Below are 19,849 nucleotides of genomic sequence, written 5' to 3'. Positions count from 1 at the left end.
AATATCAAAAAATTCTCACTGAGCAGTATACTGCATAATTTTCCTCAAAAACAATATGTAATTTGAGAGAAATAAATAGGTTGGTGTGCATTGCAAATTTCCGTTACATTTACCATAGTGTGGTTGTAGATCAAGGGAGGACAATAAAAATCATTAACAGCGATTGAGCGTTACACTGTACCAGGTCTTTTCTGGAGACAGTCGCCATTGTCTCATTTAAACCTCATGACAACCTTTGTGGTAGTTCTTTCCTGTTAACTTGCCCAAACCCATCACTGATAAGGAAGGCCTGAACTTGCCTTTCTGCCCTCCAGCAGCCCCCGTGGGCACTACCCGGGAATTGCAGAGTTCTTCATCGAGCTAAAATGCAGCCGTAAATCCTTGTTTAACATTTGTCTCAGCGGTCACTCCTACGTTCTAGGGGTTCGGTGAGGAATAAACATACATGAGTACATTAGCAGGGAATACACCACTTTTTAACATTTGATGTGCAGTATGTATTTTTATATTTATTTCACGGACCCCTCCCAGTTACTCCTGATCGTGGAGAAGGAGCTGAGAGCCAGGAAAGCGGACCAGCTGCCCCAGAGGGCACAGCTGCGTTCTCGGTGTTCTCGGCCTTCGCTGTCCTCTGCCAGATTCCCTGGTTCTTTGGCCGCCAGGTGCCAAGCAATCTCCATCCTTCAGAACAGGCTGCAAGTTGCCAGTGAACTTGGTCCGGGAGCCGCAGAGAGAGGTCTCGGTGTGACTGAGTGCAGGCCCGGCTGCCGCAACGGAAGCCACCCGGGAGGCAGGTGCTGGTGAGGAGGAAGGGGGTCCACTCAAGCCCTGGCCACCTGAGGAGAGGGAGGACTCTTGTCCCAGAGCCCACCCCCACCTCTCGGTGGGGGCAGAGGGGTTTTTAAGGAGGGAGAGGGAGGGAAAGCAGAACAAAGAGATCGAGGAGGGGGAGTTGAAAAGTTCTCTATGTGCAGGTGAGCACAGTCCATCCCAGTAAGACAAGTGAGGGTCCCGTGTCATCCTGGCTTCATGTCACCCCGGCTTCTCGTCACCCCGACTTTGTGCCATTCTGGCCCCACAGTTAAGGGTCGGCAAAGCTCCCAGAGCCGGGGATGCCTTATGGTCAGAACTTACACCTTTTGAAACTCGTTCCTGGGACCCTTATACAAACATGCTGTGTATGCACAGGCTACAGGTTAGTCAGAGTCGGCGGGTACAGAAGCAAGGTCAGAGGGAGTGGGTGGGTCACCGTTCCCTGCTGCCACATCAACATTCCTTGACTCTCCAGCAGCATCGGATGTTCCTGCAGCCGGAGCAACTGGTGGGCCAGAGCTCAAGTGCTTTAAGATGGCTGATTTAACCACACTGGCCTTCTACGCCCTCAGGTCCCCCTAGCCTGCAGCAGGCAGAGCACGGCGGTACGAAGGACGCGCTCGGCCGTGTTGAGACCTGGCTAGTGACAGGGAGGGGAGCCGAGCACGTGAACTGGGTGCAACCACATTTCAGCATCTTCCTGTGTTCGGGCCTGACCTCCCTGGTTGAGGGACTCGGAGAGAAACTTGGCTCTGAACTCAGACCTGGCGGCCGGCAGCCTGCAGGGCCAGGCCCCGCCTCCCCGACTGGAGGAGGGTGGTTTGTGAACAACACCAGTCCTTTTCCTCACTTCAGTGCGAGATAAATTATGAAACCCCTATGGAATTAAATGCCCCTCCCCTTTGCCACCATCCTCTTCTGTGGCCCTTGGGATGTGCACACACACGCACACATGTGCACACACGTGCGTGCCCTGCTCACATATGCACTGGCAAAGGCACAGATGTGACTTCGTGAAACTTCCGTGCGCCTCTCCGTCCCTTTCGGAAAAGTTTGCTCATCGGCCGCTTCCGGGCCCCGGGCACACTTACCGCTGGTGCTCAGGTTACAGACACAGCAGCCCAGTGTTTCCTTGTCTCCCTCAGTGTCCTGTGTGTGGGGGGGGTTCGGGAGAGGGGAGGGGACTACATATCATGTGGATAATAATATGTATGCACTCTTCACTGTAGTGGAATCCACATGAAATACTTTTGCTTTACACATGTATAACTCATAGCTCTAGTTATAAAAATGTTATGCACGATAAATTCAATACATACTAGATGTTGCTAATTCGTACCTTTCTTGCAGACTTTATCCTAGAGTATCGGAGCTTGTTAATCCTTCATCATCTGAGGAGTCATTTTGATTCCCTGTCCTGACTTGAAACTAGCAGCTTTAGGAGCGGACGCTTCGAGTATATGCTGTTCAGTGATTTCTCAGCCTGGATTGAGCTCCTGACTCACAGGCAGTGTTCATTAAATCTTATTTGCTAGGACGACCTATTTCGGGTGACTTTTGCATCATCATACCATGTGCAGCTTAGCCCCGACCTCGGCTGCCTGTTTTGCTCAAGCACCCAATTAAAAAGCAAAGGGCCGGGTGGAGAAATGGTGGACAGTTTAAGAAGCGCAAATGGCCATCAGAACACAGTCGCAGGGGTGGGGTAACGCAGGGGGGCACAGCCAGTGTCTGGAGCACGTGTGTGGCTCTGGGGGCTGCGGGAGGTGTGGGTCGGGGACACCTCGGGAAGCGCGTGACACTGTGCACCCGAGACCAACACAATAATATGGAGGGTGCACTGTCATTGACAGATAAATAAATAAAACCTGAAAAAGCCCAAAACAAACAACAACAGCAAAAGGCAGAGTTTCATCGTGTAACTCGGGTGTCAGAGAGCACTCAGGAGCCTTTTGTTACCGCCTCCCGCACGCGCTGTCGCCCCGGGGACTGTCTCCTTAGGGCCACCAGGAAAGGAAGCTTGGAGAAGTTCGGGAACCTGGCCCCGGGGGTGGAGGTGATTTCTTCTGGAGCCAGGCTTGGAATTCAGTTTTTGTCTAAAATCAAAGAGACATATTTCCCCTAAATATCACCATAATTCCAGCTGTAATGACAATATGTAAATAAATAAATGGTGAAGTCTTAGTTTCGAGGAAGAGAAAATGCTTCCTGGTGGTCCAGGGTCAGCCTCTGAATCAGACAGGTCAGGATTTGCGTCCCGCCCAGCTCCACCGTGACACTGCTGTTGTGACCCAATGGTGACATTTTTCAACTTGAAGCAGAGAGAGGTCACAGCCAGCTCTCCCCATTATCATGAGAATTAGGAAAGTAGAATCTTTTACATAAGGCGCCTAGTGCGTTCACAGTTGATTTCACACGGTTACCATCATCATCATCGTCATCATTATCACCCTTCGCTTCAGAACCCTGCATGATGATTGGATCTGCGCCTGAAGACTCCCATTTGCATTGTGCTTCCAACTTGTTACGACTGGCTTTCCGATATGCCGGCGAAGAACGCAGGAGGCCAAGTAGTTGAATTTGGTGACGAAACATCAGAGGACAGGCTTCCCACTCACCCGAGTCCTGGGGGGGAGGGTGGGGAATCTGTGAGATGTTGGATGGAGCCTGGGAGCTTGACCACTGGTGCCTCAGCGTGAAAAGTCCAGAAGGAGAAAATGGACCAGGCAATGGGGCTCCAGGACATCTCAGTGATCGAACCTAAGCGTGCCATTAACTATCCAGTGAGACGTAGCTTCACTCTGAACAGAGAGGAAAAGAGGAGAAATTCGGATGAAGCAGAGTGAAGGTGATCTCAGTGAAGCACAAGCACACCCCCTTGGGGCATCTTAGGGCTCGTGGTTTCAGAGGAGACAACGTTCAAGTCCGTTGTCAGAGTCACTGCGGGAGATCTGCCCGCTGAACTCACCGTCTCTTTTAATAGACGAAGTGGAGCAGATCTTTGTTCTGACCACACTTAAGGAAAAGACTGCCACCTGGTGAATATTTCAGGCCTTTAAGAAAATTCATGTGTTAGTTTTACACATCTGGCATGAGCTTAAAATAATGGTCATACACCTTATATTAGTTTTGAGTTGGTTTGGTTTTTGCACTCCACAATATTAGCAGAGGTTTTGTTAAGGTGCCTTATAATCACAAGTTTTCGTGAAGTTTTTCCGTTTGTACTTGATTTTATTAATCGGTACAAGCACATCATTTATAGGTGACCTAATTCAGATGGAAAGTTACCCCCAAAACCAATAAAAATTTTTGCACCACCATAATCGAAACTTCTTTGTATTTCTTCTTTACTTAATTGTAGAGCAAAATGACAAAAATGGCATTTTAAGATTACTGTAATGCTAATACATTCCATTCATTCCCTACAAAGCAGAGTGCAGGGGCGAGTCACTTCTCAGAGCTGGTGGGAGTCAGGCCTGCTGTCTCGTGGGACTTGGCTCCTTCCGTGCATTTTACGTGGGGCAGGAAAGAGGAGGGATTAACCTCCCGTGTTTCCTTGTAGCAGAAGGTCGCCCTCCACCGTCCTGCAGTGTACCTGACACATTAACATCAAGGTCGTGAAGTCTCTTGGTGGGTGGCTTCAGAACTTGAATGGCTGACGTCGTTCACGTTGTACCTAAAGATTCAAGTTCACTACTAAAGAGACAAAAGGGAGGAGAAGAAAAGGGATTCTTTCCCCTCCCACGTGCATCCCTCAGCTTCCCCTAAACAACCGGGGTGATGATTTCATCAGCTGGAGCCAGAATAAAGCCGCCGCCGCTCCCGGAGGAGGGGTGGGTGCCCCCCACTTGTCTCTCGCCCGCCAGCCCTGTGTGGAAGGCGTGACTAGCCCCATCTTTTCTCATTAGCTTCACGTGTCCATTCCTAGAATGTCTCCAAGGGTTACCTCCGTTATTTTGATGCAATCTCAGAGAAGTTTAGAAAACAAGTTATTTCAGTAGCACTCCTTCGAGTCGGAGCTGTGTTTTTAATTCCGAATGATGAGGTTTCGGTGGCCTCTCCGACATGCTCACCAGTAGAGGACGCCGGTGCTATTGATAGACCATACATACCACCCTCCTCATGGACTTTAATCCTCTAATTCTTTTCCATGAAGCTTTTAGTCCCTTTAAGTTGTTCCTTCGTGAGACGTAGATAGTTTTTCAGTCTGTCCTACTGTGATGGTAGGTTGTTCTCTTTCCTCTCCAGCTTCCGAATGCCAGTCTGTTCCTTAGGCATAAATTACTCTTGAAAGCAAATGAGATCTCAGCCTTGTTTCTTTCTACATAATGCTACGTACGTCCTGGGTATTGAGTAAATTTGTTGAGTAGAAGGTAGATGGGCGAATGTGGCAGATTAAAAACTCCTGCTGTCGCTCATCAAAACAAATCACAGGAAGAACAAGCTGGCATGAAAACATCAAGCGTCAGAGAGCGTCCGATTCTGACTCAGATCACTGTCAGAGTGTGAGCAAGAGTAGTCTCATCTCTGCTATGAAGCATTCTGGGGGTGTGCCCGCGTTTCAAGTGTGTCCTCAGTGTCACTGCTCTGCTGCCAGGATGGTGCGTGAGGGGCCTCATGACATCAAAGCGAGCGGACTTCTGCGGAGCTGTTGCAGTATTTCTGTAAAAGCCCGTAACGGCTTAAAAAATATAAAGCACCGTTCAGATATTTTATATGAGGTACACACATGTGTACATGTATGTATAAAGACAACATGCATCTCTGGATGGTGGGATGTGGGGTAACATTTTTCTCCTCCTGTACTTGTGACATTTAAAGTGTCCTTAGGCAACAAGAGTGTGTAGCCTCGCACAGGAAAAGCCAGCACTTGTCTGAAAGGTTGTAGTGTTTGTGTGAAAGTCGGTGGGTGAGGAGGGAACCGCCAAACGGAGGGTGGATCAGGCTTAGATACCGAGCTGGAGTTGGTTCTTTGGAAGTCTTTAACTGTGCCATCATGGCGGTCAGTCAAAGAGACAAAGTTCAGAGATACCACGCCTCCATAGGCCAGTTTTTTTAGTATTGAGAAATTAGGTCCAAACTTCTTTCGTATTTTTATTATTTATTTTTATTGTATTTATGGGGGTGGCACTGGTGACTAGTCACTTTAACTTACGTCCCCATTACCCCCAGAAAAGCGGACACTGTCATTGTAATAATTATCCATGTCTTCCTTTTCAACATCGTGTCCGGGAAGTGCACCTCCCCCTCCCGTTTATTTATAAGCCGCTCCAGCTCTGTCACAGCGCTTCCCTGGGGTCAAGGTCATCTGACATTTGACCGGTGAGCAGACCGGCGGTGCTGTCACTGCTGACAGTGAGGCTGGGGACCGATGTGCGGGAGGAGGCCAGGCTGGTAGCTGGCGGATGAGCCAGGGTCACCTGTGTCCTCGGCGGGACCTCTGCTCCATCACAGGTGACCGAGCCAATCGCAGGCCCAGTGCCAGGCCATTGGGACGGGTGGCCATTGGGACGGGTGGCGGGCCAGACTCCCCCCCGCCCCCGCTTGCAGCCCTTCATTTATGTCCTCTTGTCACCGTCCCTTCACTCGGCCTCACCTCGCTTCGGGGACATTGGGGACCTGTTGGTCCTGAGGACACACCGTCAGTGTGAATCTGCTGCTTCTCTCACTGCGACAAAGGGCCCCCACGAAGCTGTTGGTCATCGCACCTGTGTCAGCTGGGCTGTGGCCGAGAGAGCTCTGGGAGGGAGACGCCCACGGTAACGAGGGGCTTCAGCGGGAGGTTCAGTGTGAGCACCAGTGCGTAAAAGCCCGTTGCCCAATTAGAGCCATCAGGGCTGTTCCTGTACTTGCGTGGCCCGCATTCTGAGTGTCCTTCAAGCAAAGTGGATTCAGAGGTGGGGATTCATGTCCCTTGTCCCCATGTTCCCGCCACCGAGGCTCCATCTGGTGCGGGGCACAGACCCTAGACTCGATCTCCTACCGTTGCCAGAGTCACGGGCCACCTGAAAACCGCAGCCGCCACACTCGGTAACGTTCTTTAAATTTAACGTAAACTAAGATGTTGAACTTGATGGAGCCTTGACTGGAACCTGAAATCATAGGACTTGACATAATTAAATTCTCTTTTATTCCTCCATGAAAACCTACATTCATTGACATGCAGCTCATTCTAATCACACCTAATGAAGAAAACTGTAAGACAGAAGAAGATGAAGATTAAACTTGTATTTTTAACCTTGGAAAAATTTATTTCAAGATTCTCTCTGTCATGATTTAATAATATGTATTCCTTTGTGTGTTCTAAATAAAATCATAAAGTCAAAAGGATATAGAAAGAATTTATAAAACATGAAAAATTTGATAAAAACAATTCTTTTTAACAGTGAATGACGATAAATCAACAAATGACACGGTGTTATATTGTATTCCATCAGTACAGGGAACCAGCGCTCTTTGTTTTTGTTGGAATTGAATCCTTTTGGAAAAGTAATTTAGCAATGTTGAGCAAAAACGAAACCAAAGGGAAAAGGCATTCATATTTAATCATTCCTTCTTTCTTATATTCAAATAGAGGCGATTAAGTAAATTACAGTATAATTTTTAATTAAAATATCACACAAGCACCACGATGATAAGACTTAAAATCTCTCAAGGGGTAAATAAATATGAAATAACTGAATTCCACATGGATGACATAAATAACACGGTCATTAACTTCAACGATGTGAGTACCAGGTCTCTTCCCAGAGCTGCGGCTTTGCACGTGGACAAGACTTTCTGAGCTGGCAAGTCAGGCGGATATTCGGTCTGTAAACCCCCCCGAGAGGCCTGACGTTCTTTCTCCCAGACCAGGGGCCTGTGTTGGGGAACCGGTACTTCGGCCACACCGGGCGATGTTGGGTGGAGGACGGATGGACGTGACCACTGAGGGGGACAGAGGCGGGGACTGTGTCTGTTTTGCTCGTTGTTAGATTCCCCAGCCCCGAGGAGTGACTGCCACGAAGTCTGTGCTCTGAAGTGTTATTGGATGCGTGGAATAAAAAGAATAAAAATGAGCGCACATAGACACTAATTAACCTGAAGAGAAAAACTAGTGTGAACTAGTCTTTATGTAGAACAAGAGGGACACTGGGCTTGGGTTTGATCCCTGGGACAGAGCAGTGTTCGAGGTGAGTGTGAACAGGAGCAGGGGCTGGGGGGTGGGGAGAGAGAGAGTGACGACCACTGTGAGGAAGACAACGGTCATAATCGGGCAGATTATGTTTTAGCAAATAGGTGCACGGCCCTTGCGTTCATCGTTACTTTTACTCCGTAAGAGAACCCTGTGAGGCAAAGGCTGTCAGTCTCTCCCAGTTACAGATGAGACCATTGAAGTTTGGGGAGGGGTGGGGAGTGAGGAGTGTTCTGAAGCTGCGCGTGGGTGGCGTGTCTGCCGAGAGTGGAGCCCACGCAGCGTCCGCCACAGGACGCAGTCGGCAAGTTCAAGGGCTGGGCTTTAAAAAGGAGACGGTGATAAACACCAGCGAGTCAGACTGAAAGCAGAATCGTCTATCAGAATTAATATTTAATTCTTACAAAATTAACTAAAAACCTGGCCTGTTAGCTGCGTTCCAACAAAAAAAAAGGTGTTGCTTAGATGCCATTGAGTAGATTTTCCTTCGATGTGACAGATATGAAGAGAGCTAGCTTTAAAAATAAAAGCCATGTCCATGAACCACACAGCCTGGGGCTGGGATGGTAACCCTGTGCTTACGTTCGTGCGGAAACTCACCCGAGCAGCTGGTGGCTTAAAGCTGCCGTTCGTTTGATGTCTCCGGGGGCATCGGCAAAGGTGTTTCCAGTGGTGTGTGCAGATGCGAATCAGTGCACAGCTGTTCCTCGTGACGTGCCCACCGCAGAGCAGGGTGAAGAGCACAGGCAGTTAAATGTTCAGGAACGGGAAGGACAGGTCCAAACTTGACACCTACACTCGCCAAACCGGCCCTGCCGGGAAATTCTAGTTCCCGTCAGATGGAACAAGCGCTAAAATGGGGACAGTGTCGGTGTGAGAAGAGACAGGTGAATCGGCAGAACCGAGTCAGACAGGTCTCGGCTCCGTCTCCCAGCCATCTGAGGTCGTCACAGAGCCTTCCTGTGATGTCATCATTTAAAGAGTCCAACACGCTTTTACATTTAATCTTCGAAATCCTGGGAGAATTAGCCTTGAGGAGCCTGTGGTAGATGGTTCTCCAGTTCTTATTCCACAGTGAGAAGTATCTTGAATAAATGTCTACGTTACGCAATGGGAAAATGGAAAAGCAGGAAAGTGAATGGGCTTTGCCATTTTCACACAAATACAGATGGTTTGGGCAGGGTTTACTCTGTGTCTCCTTACTCTTCATGCTGAACTATGTCCACACAAGACACAATCTATTAATTCAGAATTTGATTTTTTAAAAAGATTTTATTTATTTATTTTTAGAGAGAGAGGAAGAAGGGAGAAAGGGAGAGAAACATCAATGTGTGGTTGCCTCTCATGCGCCCCCTACTGGGGACCTGGCCGGAAACCCAGGCCTGTGCTGGGAATCCAACCGCAACACTTTGGTTCAAGGTCAGACTCAATCTACTTGAGCCACACCAGCTGGGGCTATTTCAGACACCGCACTCTCCCCACTTGTAAAAAGGGGGGTAATAATAACACCCACTGCCAGAAACGATTCTGAGGATTGACTGAGCTGAGCCGGAGGGGGAACTGGGGCGCTTCAAGCCCCTGCCACGGGCCCGGCAGCGGCTAAGGGCCACGTCCCTGTAGCTGTTGTCTGTGTCACCGTCATCAGGACCAGAGCCTGCTGGTATTATTGACAGTGTCAATGGGATGAGATGACTTTTGCCAGATCCTTGTGTGTTGGGTTCCGGTGTGACTCATACGTAGGACTAAAATCAATCTTTCGTCCGGGTCGTCACAGATAACTGAAGAAATCACGAAGTAGGTGTCCACCCCACTCTCTCCGAAGGCAGTGTGGTTTCCCTGACAAGCACATTTTAGGAATCGTGTGGCTACTGTCCTTTTTGTCAACGGATTGCATGTGTGTCAAATAGACCTTTCCTTCTCTTCATCCTCATCTAGAGCCCGGTATCGGACACCTGGGCTGCGTTACGCACACGCGGGTTTCCTTATCCCCACAGCAAGCCTGTCCTCCACTTGAAAGCAGGGCCCTTGAACTTGCCGTCAGCACCGCTTTCTCCTCCTGGCCGTTTTTCCCTGCAGATCCTGTTGTCATTTCCATCACATTTCGCAAGCAGCCTATTTTTGCGGGACATGCCATTATTTTTTCTGCCGTGTGTGCTGACCTCTCTCATGTGGCTCTGGTTTTCACAGATGCCACTGTGACTTTTGATCAGCAGGAGGAACTATTAAACCCCAACTGCAGAGCAGCGTGGGGTAGGGTGGGATGCACAAGCCCAGCTGCCGCCAGGTGGGCCTGGCTCAGGGAGCAGCCGCCCGTCCACCTGCTTGCCGGGGTGCACGCCGGTAACTCGGGGACAATGAACAGTGAGGGCGCCTAGCACCTGCTTACCCGGTAGTGCCTGTTCATTGCTTTTATCATTCCCATTCCTAGAGCATAACCCAAAGGAAGTTATTCATAAACACACTAGTGACCTACTCACGAGGGAGCATTTGTCTAGTTCTGATAAAGCAATGACATTAGCACCTCTTGTCACCCGGAAAATGTGCCGCAGAGGGACAGAAGAAAACAGCGGGTGTGAAGCTGGCACCCTCCCTCTCTGCTGCCGAATTTGACCGTTAGTAGGCTGTTAGCGGTGCAGAAGATAAAACATAAAAACAAACACACTGAGAATTAAGGTACTTGGATTACAGAGGAAAACTTGGTTTTAAAATGAGTCAATAACTATTTCCCAAATACATTTCTTCACTATTTAGGGAGTCAAGGACTCTGGGAAAGAAATTCCAAGATTGTCAGCCAGAAAATAAGTTGGGAGCAAGGAAGGTGATAATCAAAAAGAGAGTTTCCGTAGCCACTTATTCGAAGATTTCATAAAATGTAATTCAGAGTAAAGAAAGAATAACGAGTCAGTGTATTGGAAAGGTTTTTTTTTTTTCTTGTGATTTCCTCTTGTCTTTCTGGGACAAAGAGCCATATATCTCCCGCATAAAAGTGGCAAAAGATTTATGGGCCCCGCTGAGCATCGGCAGAGCACGCTGTCTGAGACGCCCAGGTGCGGACGAAGGGAGAGGTGCTCACCACCTGTGCGTTCCTCTTTCCTAGGTGCCCCCCATACTCCTCGATAAGCAGTTCTCCGAATTCACTCCGGACATCACGCCGATCATTCTGGCAGCCCACACAAATAATTACGAGATAATAAAACTGTTGGTTCAGAAAGGAGTCTCGGTGCCCAGACCCCACGAGGTCCGCTGCAACTGTGTGGAGTGTGTGTCCAGTTCCGACGTGGACAGCCTCCGCCACTCGCGCTCCAGGCTCAACATCTACAAGGCGCTGGCCAGCCCCTCCCTCATCGCGCTGTCCAGCGAGGACCCCTTCCTCACCGCCTTCCAGCTGAGCTGGGAGCTCCAGGAGCTGAGCAAGGTGGAGAACGAGTTCAAGTCTGAGTACGAAGAGCTGTCTCGGCAGTGCAAACAATTTGCTAAAGACCTCCTGGATCAGACGAGGAGCTCCAAGGAGCTAGAGATCATCCTCAATTACCGAGATGACAATAGCCTCATAGAAGAGCAGAGTGGAAATGACCTGGCCAGACTCAAACTGGCCATTAAGTACCGCCAGAAAGAGGTGAGTGTCGCCAGGCTTCACCCACTCTGGAGTCGGGCGGGAGCGTTTGCTGGGTAGCTGGACGTGGATGGCGTTTATTGTTCGATGTCTGTTTATTTGTCAGATTGATAGCTATGAAATGCTCCGAAAAGTGGTAAGTAGTTTCATTCTCGGTGATAGCTTTGGTATCTGTTAAAATGGAGACGTTTACTTTGGCACAATGAAAAAAAAAACGAATGAATTTTAGAATTTTCAGACTGAGCACTCTGGTTCTGTCCTTTGTAAGTTCTGTCCTTTATAAAATCTCCTTTATAGAGATTCCCACAGATCGCTGAGCTTAGGTTTCCTCAAAGGACTTACTATTCATTATTAACATTCGATTATATATGTTCCTATGCATTAATGAACTTGATGTAGCATTTGATTATACACGTATTTACACATATAAAAGATGTCCCTCAAATTGTGGGTGCATCTGAGTATTTGCTTTTACTGATGTTTTTTTGTTCCTTCTGGATCATTTGGGTTTTCCTCTGGCACCATTTCCTCTTGACTAGAGTCTTTTGGCAACACATTTCTTAGTTTTCTTTTATCTGAAAATGTCTCTGGTTCACCTTTATTCTTAAAGAATGTTTTTGCTAGGTATAGAATTCTGGGTTGACTGTTCTTTTCTTTTCTTTTCTTTTTCAGCCTTTTAAGATATTATCTCACTCTCTTCTGGATTTTATAATTTCTGATGAAAAGGCAGCAATAATTTTAATCATCATTTCCCTCTATTTAATATATCATTTTTATCAGACTGCTTTTAAGATTTTTTCTTCATTCTTAGGTTTTCAGAAATTTGACTATTATGTGTCTTAACACTTGGTTTTCCTCATTTTTATCCTTTTTGGAGTTTTCTGAGCTTCTTGAATCTATCAATTTATTTTCTTCAACGGTTTGGGAAAAATTTAGGCTATTATTTTTTCAAATATTTTTTCTGACTCATTCTTTTTCTCTCATTTTCCTGAGATTCCAGTTACACATCTTGTTGCACAGAATTTGAGGTCCTATTAATTTATTTCAGTCATATTACTTCTTTCTCCAGATAGAATAATTTTTATTGATCTATCTTCAAGTTGACTCATACTTTCCTCTGCTATTTCCATTATCCTGTGAAGTTCATCCAGTAATTTTTTTGCAATCAACACTCATTGAATACATCCTGTTCTTTTTCATAGTAATATTTTAAATTTAGATACTTTACTTTCAGTTCTAGATTTTCCATTTGTTTTCCCTGTAGTTTCTGTTTCTGTGCTGAGACACCTAATGTTTTTATTTATCATCCTCACCTGTCCCCCCGTCTTCTTCAGCAGGGTTGTGAGTCCTTGTCCACCGCGTTTACCACCAGAATCATCCGGGGCTCAGCCCTCACTGACCACATTCTCTTCTGAGAATGGCTCCCATTTCTCTGGTTCTTTCTGTATGAAGAGATTTTGCATTATAACCTGCATATTGTAAAAATGGTGATGTAGAGACCCTAGATGATCATCTCAAGCTTCTTCCTTTGTTAAAGCTGAGGCCAGTTTACTTAAGATCTCAGTTCAGTCCCCCCCCAGGCCCCACTCGGGAGGGCCACCTGCCCTACAGTCGCCTGGTTTCGGATTCTACACACAACGCGGGAGCCCTGGCCTTTGGCCCCACCCCTTTGGGATTCTCTCTCCACTTCCGCCAGCTCTGGCGGCCCTAAATGGTCACCTGTTCCTGCAGACCAGTTACGTAGAGTCTTCAGAGTCTGTACCACTGCATATTATAATACAGGAGAGATGGATGGATGGATTGGGGAGGTAGGTAGATGGGTAAGCTTACTCTCCCGGTCTTTCTTCCCAACTTTCCTCTCTCTTCCACAATCTGCCCATAAATTGTTTTTCCCTTTTAAGATTTATATAATAGTTTTTTTGTTTTATATCAAGGTATAGTTGTTCTTTTCAAGAGATTTGATCTGTTTATTCATTGGCTGTGGCTGCCAACGCACCATGAATTGTGCAAAAACATAACTTTGACTTCCCTCGATGCTGGAGGCTAGAACTCTGACAGCAAAGCGTCAACAGGATTGGTTTTGTTTTGTTTTCCTTAGACCAGTGTCCTCAGCCTGTAGACAACTGTCCTCTTCCTCCTCCTTCACATGGTCTGCCCTCTATTCCCAAGTTAACTTTATTACCTCTTCAAAAGCCCTTACCCACAAGCACAATCACATTTGAGATACCAGGGGTGAGGGCTTCACCCTACGAATCTTGAGAGAACACGGTTCAGCCCAAACAGCACCTAAGGCAATGCAGAGCCACCCCACACGGACAGTCAAGCCATGACGGTGAGAGACCTTGGACAGGGTCCCTCCTTCCCCTGAATTCTGAGTTAGTCTCAGCTTCCTCTTCCATGCGTGGCCGGAGGGACCGTCACCAATAAGCTCAGGCTGGCCTGCAAGATGACAGACATTTCCCACCCCTGTTCCTGGACACCAACAATATCTACAAGGTCAAGTGCAAGGCCAGTGTCTAAATTAAGTCCATATTGCTGCCTAAATGCAATCTACCCTCAGTAAATACCAGTATCACAAACACGAGCGTATTCTCTCCATTATGCCTCGTGTCCAATGACCGACTTCCGTTGAATGGATCTTCACAGTGTTGCCTGGGTCCGTCCGGCCTCTGAACTGAGGCCTCCCCTCCGTACTGCCATTGCTCACTGTGCTGTGTTCACAGTGCCCCCTCGGCTCTTGATTTCTCCTGGATTGGGGCCCAAACCCTACTGTGCTCTAGTCACACTATTTTTTATTAGCGCTATCGTGCACTCAGGTACCGTTATGTGTTGCTTTATCTGGCACTGCGGCCTCTCCCCCCCACAACGGAAAATAAACTACACCGAGACAGGTCTTTTCTGTTCGTTGCAAAATCTGAGACTCGGAAACACAACGTGGAACTTGACAGGTGTCATATCTGTGAACTTCACCTCAGCAAGCGCGTGGCTTAGCTTTCCCAACAGTCTCCTCTGACTGGCGTGGTGTTGTTGAGGAACAGCAGCTCAAACGAAACACAGAAAACACTAGTGATTTTTCAAAGACCACTAATCGCATGTGTAGAAAGCCCTTTGAAAAGCATTCGTGAGCCTCGATATTAGTGACGCTGCTTTATAGTCCAGGCTTACCGGCAACATTTTAACTCTGAACTATTTTGGCATTTTTAACATAATATTAATGCACCACCAGTACTTAAAATGTAGATTGAAATGCTTTCAGGCTGTCAGACGGAAGCAGTTCTCTGCTCCAAAACTGTTTTCTAGAATCTTCCTCTGTTAGCAGTCACTTTTTGTGGGGCACTGCAGCGTAAACCACCCTAAATCTCTCTAGGTCGTGGCAATTTGCTGATGACAAGTAGATGCTATTATCAATTGGGAAAATTGTGTCTGAACCTATTGCTTCCTCTTACTGCTCCCTGTAAAATGCTGGGACCATGAACCGTTGCCATGGAAATAAGCTGTTACCTCCCAGGCAGCCTTGGGGTGATGTTGTACTTTTCCTCCCTCACCCATCGGTCTGCACATCGAGGGGTTAACCAACTGCACGTGTGTGAACTTAAGCGTGCAGTCATCCGGGCCACCGTGCCATTCTCTCTCCCCGAATTCTTCCATATGAACCTCTTTAAAAAAACCCCCACAAACCCACAGAACCCAAGAGAAGCAGCTATGAGGAAAGTAAACTCACAGAGGACAGTTTAAAAATAAATTTTTCCAGCTTCCTAGTTTAAAAATACCCTGCTTGTTGAAACTTGTAATGATTAAAAATAGACTTCAGTGGAGAGATTATGTTTTTTTAAGATCTGTTTATCTGAGACTTTATGTCAAAAATATTTAAGAATCAAAGTTTACATTTCATCAGTAATTTCTTACAAGTCCTTGGAGTGAATCAGTCTCCTTCCCTCCCGTGCACACACAGCACTAGCCACTTCCTGAACGGTTGGGGGGTCTGGAGTTCAGCTTCGTCTGGAAAAAGAACAACTCGGTGTAGAAGGTTCTCTGTAAAACCCTCAACTAGGAATGCAAAGCCAGAGCTGGAGGCCTAAACTACCCGTTACGAAAGTCTGGGAAAGCAGTCCTTGCTCACGAAATGTTGGTGTAAAATAGATGTGAACATTTACATGAACAGTCTTAAGCTTAATTGACGTGTAACTTTATGATTCACACTTTTCATTTAAAATTTAATTTTAATTTAATAATTAGGCTTTCGTTTTGATTAGGCTTTACTAGGAATTTTTAGTAGTAAGAGAGAGATGTATCTCTACACTTCTGCCTCATCAAACATACTCACCAATTTAAAGGTTTTCCAGTTATTTTTCTCCTATGCTGGGGACCACCCAGTCTTTCAGGAACTTGTTAACTTCTGCAAACCTTGAGGTCAAGGTGGTGGTGACCCGGGTGTTACTTGGTCTGAGAGACTCTGCAGGGTGTCTCGGCAACCACGGAGGGTCCTTTCTCCGGGGGGAGGGGGGAAGAAATTACAATCTACCCCAACAGTTTCTGTTCTCTGCTTTTGATCTGCAGCTGGAAGAGAAGAAAAGTTATGATGTTCCTCTTGGTCTTTAAAATATGCACAAAAACAAGATATTTAACTTGAGCGAAGCTCGGGTCCTCTGCCCAGTTTTTGATTAGGCTATTTGTTTGTTTTTCATGTTGAGTTGTAGAAGTCCTTTATAAACTTTGGATATTAACCCCTTATGAGATATATCATTGGTGACTATGTTCTCCCATTCAAAGGGTGGTCTTCATTTTATTGATGGTTTCTTTTTCTGTGCAAAAAAATGTCTGGTTTGCTGTAGTCCCATTTATTTTTTATTTCTTTTGTTTGAGAAGATATATTAGGAAAAAATTACTAAATGTCTTGCTTTACTGCCTATGTTTTCTTCTAGGATTTTTTATGGAACCAAATCTCACATTTAAGTTTTTACCTCATTGTATATTCTTGCCTCCTCTGTGAAATATTAATTGACCATCTAGGCGTGGGTTTATTTCAGGGCTCATTATTCTGCTCCATTGATCTAGGTGTCCGTGTTTATGCCAGTACCATGCTGTTTTGATTACTGTGGCCTTATAGTATAGTCTGATACCAGGTAACATGAGACGTCTAACTTTGTTCTTCTTTCTGAGGATTGCTGTGGCATTTTGGGGTTATCTGTAGTTTCACGTAAATTTTTAAACTATTTTTTCTAGTTCTGTGAAACGTACTATTGGCATTTAAGAAAATTTGGGGGGGTGACATTGGTGAATGAGACCACATAGGCTTCACGTGTACGTCCCTGTGACGCGTGACCGGCCTGTTGCACTGTGTGCCTGCCCCCCCGTCGCACCATCTCCCAGCACCACACGGGCGATCCCTCCCTTCCCTGGGTGACCGCCACGCCGTGGCCTGTGTCTGAGAGTTTCAGTTTCGTATCCTACCCCGGGGCTGAAATCGTATGGTTCTTAACTTTTCCCGACTGACTGACTGGGATCTACCCAGTACTTCTTATTTTATTTCATTCTTCAGAAGAAAGGGGCAGCTATTTGTATAATCTTCATTTTTAAAGGCAGGTCTTTCTGGGTCTGGAGCCTACACCTTTCATGTCACGCAATGTTATTTTCTGCGTGAAACAGAAAATTTCTGTATTTATTGGCTACTATTCAACCTCAGGTAAAAAGTCAGTGTCCTTGGAGGTCTGTACACTGGCGCAGACAATATGCACAGTAGCCTGCAAATGACGTGCCCGTCCACCTCGGGAACGTTGGGGGGGCCCCACCCGGTTCCCGCTGAGATTCCAGGACAGAGCTGGACAGTCTGGAAGTTCAACGTGGACGAGCCCCTCCAGGTCTGACCAGGGGGTGCCTGCCCATCCTTGGCACACTGAGAAGTGTTTTAGGAAAAGAGAGATAAGAGTCACCCTTTTGCTTGTGTTCATTTATTTCTGCAAGCATCCTCACATGTACTTACTCATCAAACACATGGCCTTTGCTCCCCCGTGCGTGCCAGGCAGTGTGAGGCACCGGGGGTCAGAGGAGGGGAGAGGGAGGGCCGCCCTGTCCGGGTGTGACAGTGTCAGGGGGAGAAGATGATGTCAGAAGTGCACACTCATATTGTATTAGCGTGGTCTGGGAAGAGGGTAGTGAGGGAGAGTGTGGCCGGAGACCCCACGAGCCTGTCCAGGTGTTCCAGGTAGAGCAATGCAGAGTGGGCTGGGAAGGGGGCGTGCTGAGGGGCCTTTCAAAGAAGGAGGTGTCCTGTGTGCAGTTCTGGGGTGGGAGCCACCAGGGTGCCTGGGTCACCGAGGACAGGAGAAGCTGGAGAGGGTGGGGAGGATCAGAGCGGGCACGTCCTCATTAAGAAAGCTAGGTTCGTCCCAAAGTCTTCGAGGAGCTATTAAAAGGCTTTGTGGTGAAGGGATTAAGAACTAAAAATTGGTCGTCACAAAGCAGTCACAGGCATTGAAGCGCAGCGTAGAGGAGAGAGTCGATAACATTCCACTAACTGCGCACGGTGCCAGGTGGGCACCGGAGGTATCGAGGGGTCACTTTGTAAAGTGTGTCACCGTCTACCCACTGTGCCGTACACCTGAAACTGACACAAGGTGATATGGAACGTCAACGGCAACTGAAAAATAAAATTTTAAAATTAAGGACATAAAACAGTTAAAATAAAAGGCCCCACGCAGGAGATTGTCATCACTGAACCCGTGTTTTGGTGCTGAGTTTGGAGGCGAGAAAGTAACCGACGCATTTTGGTGAGAAATGAGAACACCTTGGGGTGGAAGGACGATGACCGAGAGCGAGAGAGGAAAGGTGCAGGGAAGTCCTGCCCCTCGGTGAGCAGAAAGGACACCAGGGACACACCCAGACGCTTGTGGCGGGAGAGGAGAAACTGGAGCAGGAGACGCGCCGGTTCTTCCACGGCCGCTGCGCAGAGAGCGCATTTTCCTCCCCGCCTGGAGCCCGTCTCTTCCTCAGAGACGAGGTTGCCCCGTGACCCTCAGATCTATAAGGGGTTCCTCTGCTTAACCCCCGGGAACTGTGCTCTGTCCGGAAAGTTCAAGAAAAGCAAAACTGCAAAACAAAGCACCCAAACATTCGCTTTTTTTTTCTGTCTGGCTTCTCTTTTCCCCAAAGCACTGCGTCTCATCCCACATGAAGCTGCTCTTCTTCCGCAGCCCTTTGAGCTTGAGACATCCTTCCAACCTCCTTTAGGGACACCCAGGGCGTCTTAGAGGACACGTCGTGTGAACACCTTTTTGGAGGACTGTCCTGTCCTGTAAGACTGTTAGTGCCCAGATGGTGAGGAGCACAGTCTCACCATCTCAAGGGACGCAGGGAATCAGGAGGGAAGGGAAAATTCTCTGACCTTGAAGTCAGGATGTGGCACTGAATGCTTAGCTTTTTGTGCCTCTAGATCTCAGAGCTTGGTTAAACTAGCATCCTTGAGTTTATGTCTTTCACTGTCTACATGGAAGCTTCCAGATGGCATGAAATGGTGCTTGCTGATGCCAGCACCCAGAACTTGTCACGGCTGAGTTGGGAACCACAGCTGGACACTCGGATTTCATTCGGGGGTTGACTTCAGTCCTGAGCCCCCAGCTCTCAGCCCGCTGACCCCGATCCACACCACATCTGATGGGAACCTAACTCTGTCCCTGCTGTTTGCTAGAAACCCATCCGACCCCCAGGGACCTCACCTTCCTGGTTGTAAAGCAAAGAGGTGAGGCCGGATGGTCTTTGGAGCACCGCCCCCGCCTCCGCCTTAATTTCTAACAAAGGCAACTCTTCGGTGAGTCTGACGCAGTGTCAGGTCGAAGTGGGGGTGTGGTGGTGTTTTTTTAATTCACTTTTTTTCAATCATGTGCATCACAGGTGTTAGAAGAAAACATCCTTTCTTTCTTTCTCCGGGGGGGGAATGAAAACAGGTAAACAACAACCCAGGCATTTGGCATTTTAAGACCCTAAGCGTCTGAGCGGTTTGCTAGCACTCAGGCCACATCCCTCAGCCTCCCTCACGCACTTCGCCCCTCGCCCACGTCTTCCCTCACCTCGGCCAGGGCGGTTCGCGCCCCAGGTCTCTCTCCTGGTGACCCCTGAGACGATGAGGCGCCCCCCAGTCAAAGCCGAACAGCCCACCCACGCTCCTGAAGGGCGTCTGATTGAGGAGGCGAGGATCCGATTTCCTGTGTGAAGTATCGTGTGCAAAAGTGTCACCACTGATGGACTCAACCACC

At 47.7% G+C, this 19,849-nt stretch overlaps 1 protein-coding gene across 1 annotated transcript in view; it reads left to right on the top strand.

The window, feature by feature from the left end:
- TRPC4 (transient receptor potential cation channel subfamily C member 4) overlaps window positions 1-19,849 on the top strand; it is a 99,309-nt gene that overhangs the window by 33,373 nt on the left and 46,087 nt on the right. Inside the window, exon 3 of the mRNA XM_053665644.1 lies at window positions 11,085-11,603. Within this exon, the coding sequence (XP_053521619.1) occupies window positions 11,085-11,603 (519 nt within the window). The remainder of the gene's footprint in view (window positions 1-11,084; window positions 11,604-19,849) is intronic.

This window comes from Artibeus jamaicensis, unplaced genomic scaffold (genome assembly GCF_021234435.1).
Source record: "Artibeus jamaicensis isolate MK-2021 breed Jamaican fruit bat unplaced genomic scaffold, CSHL_Jam_final contig_415, whole genome shotgun sequence".
Classification (NCBI taxonomy): domain Eukaryota; kingdom Metazoa; phylum Chordata; class Mammalia; order Chiroptera; family Phyllostomidae; genus Artibeus; species Artibeus jamaicensis.
The sequence above is the reverse complement of the archived record's forward strand: the minus strand, read 5'-3'. Positions and strand labels throughout refer to the sequence as shown.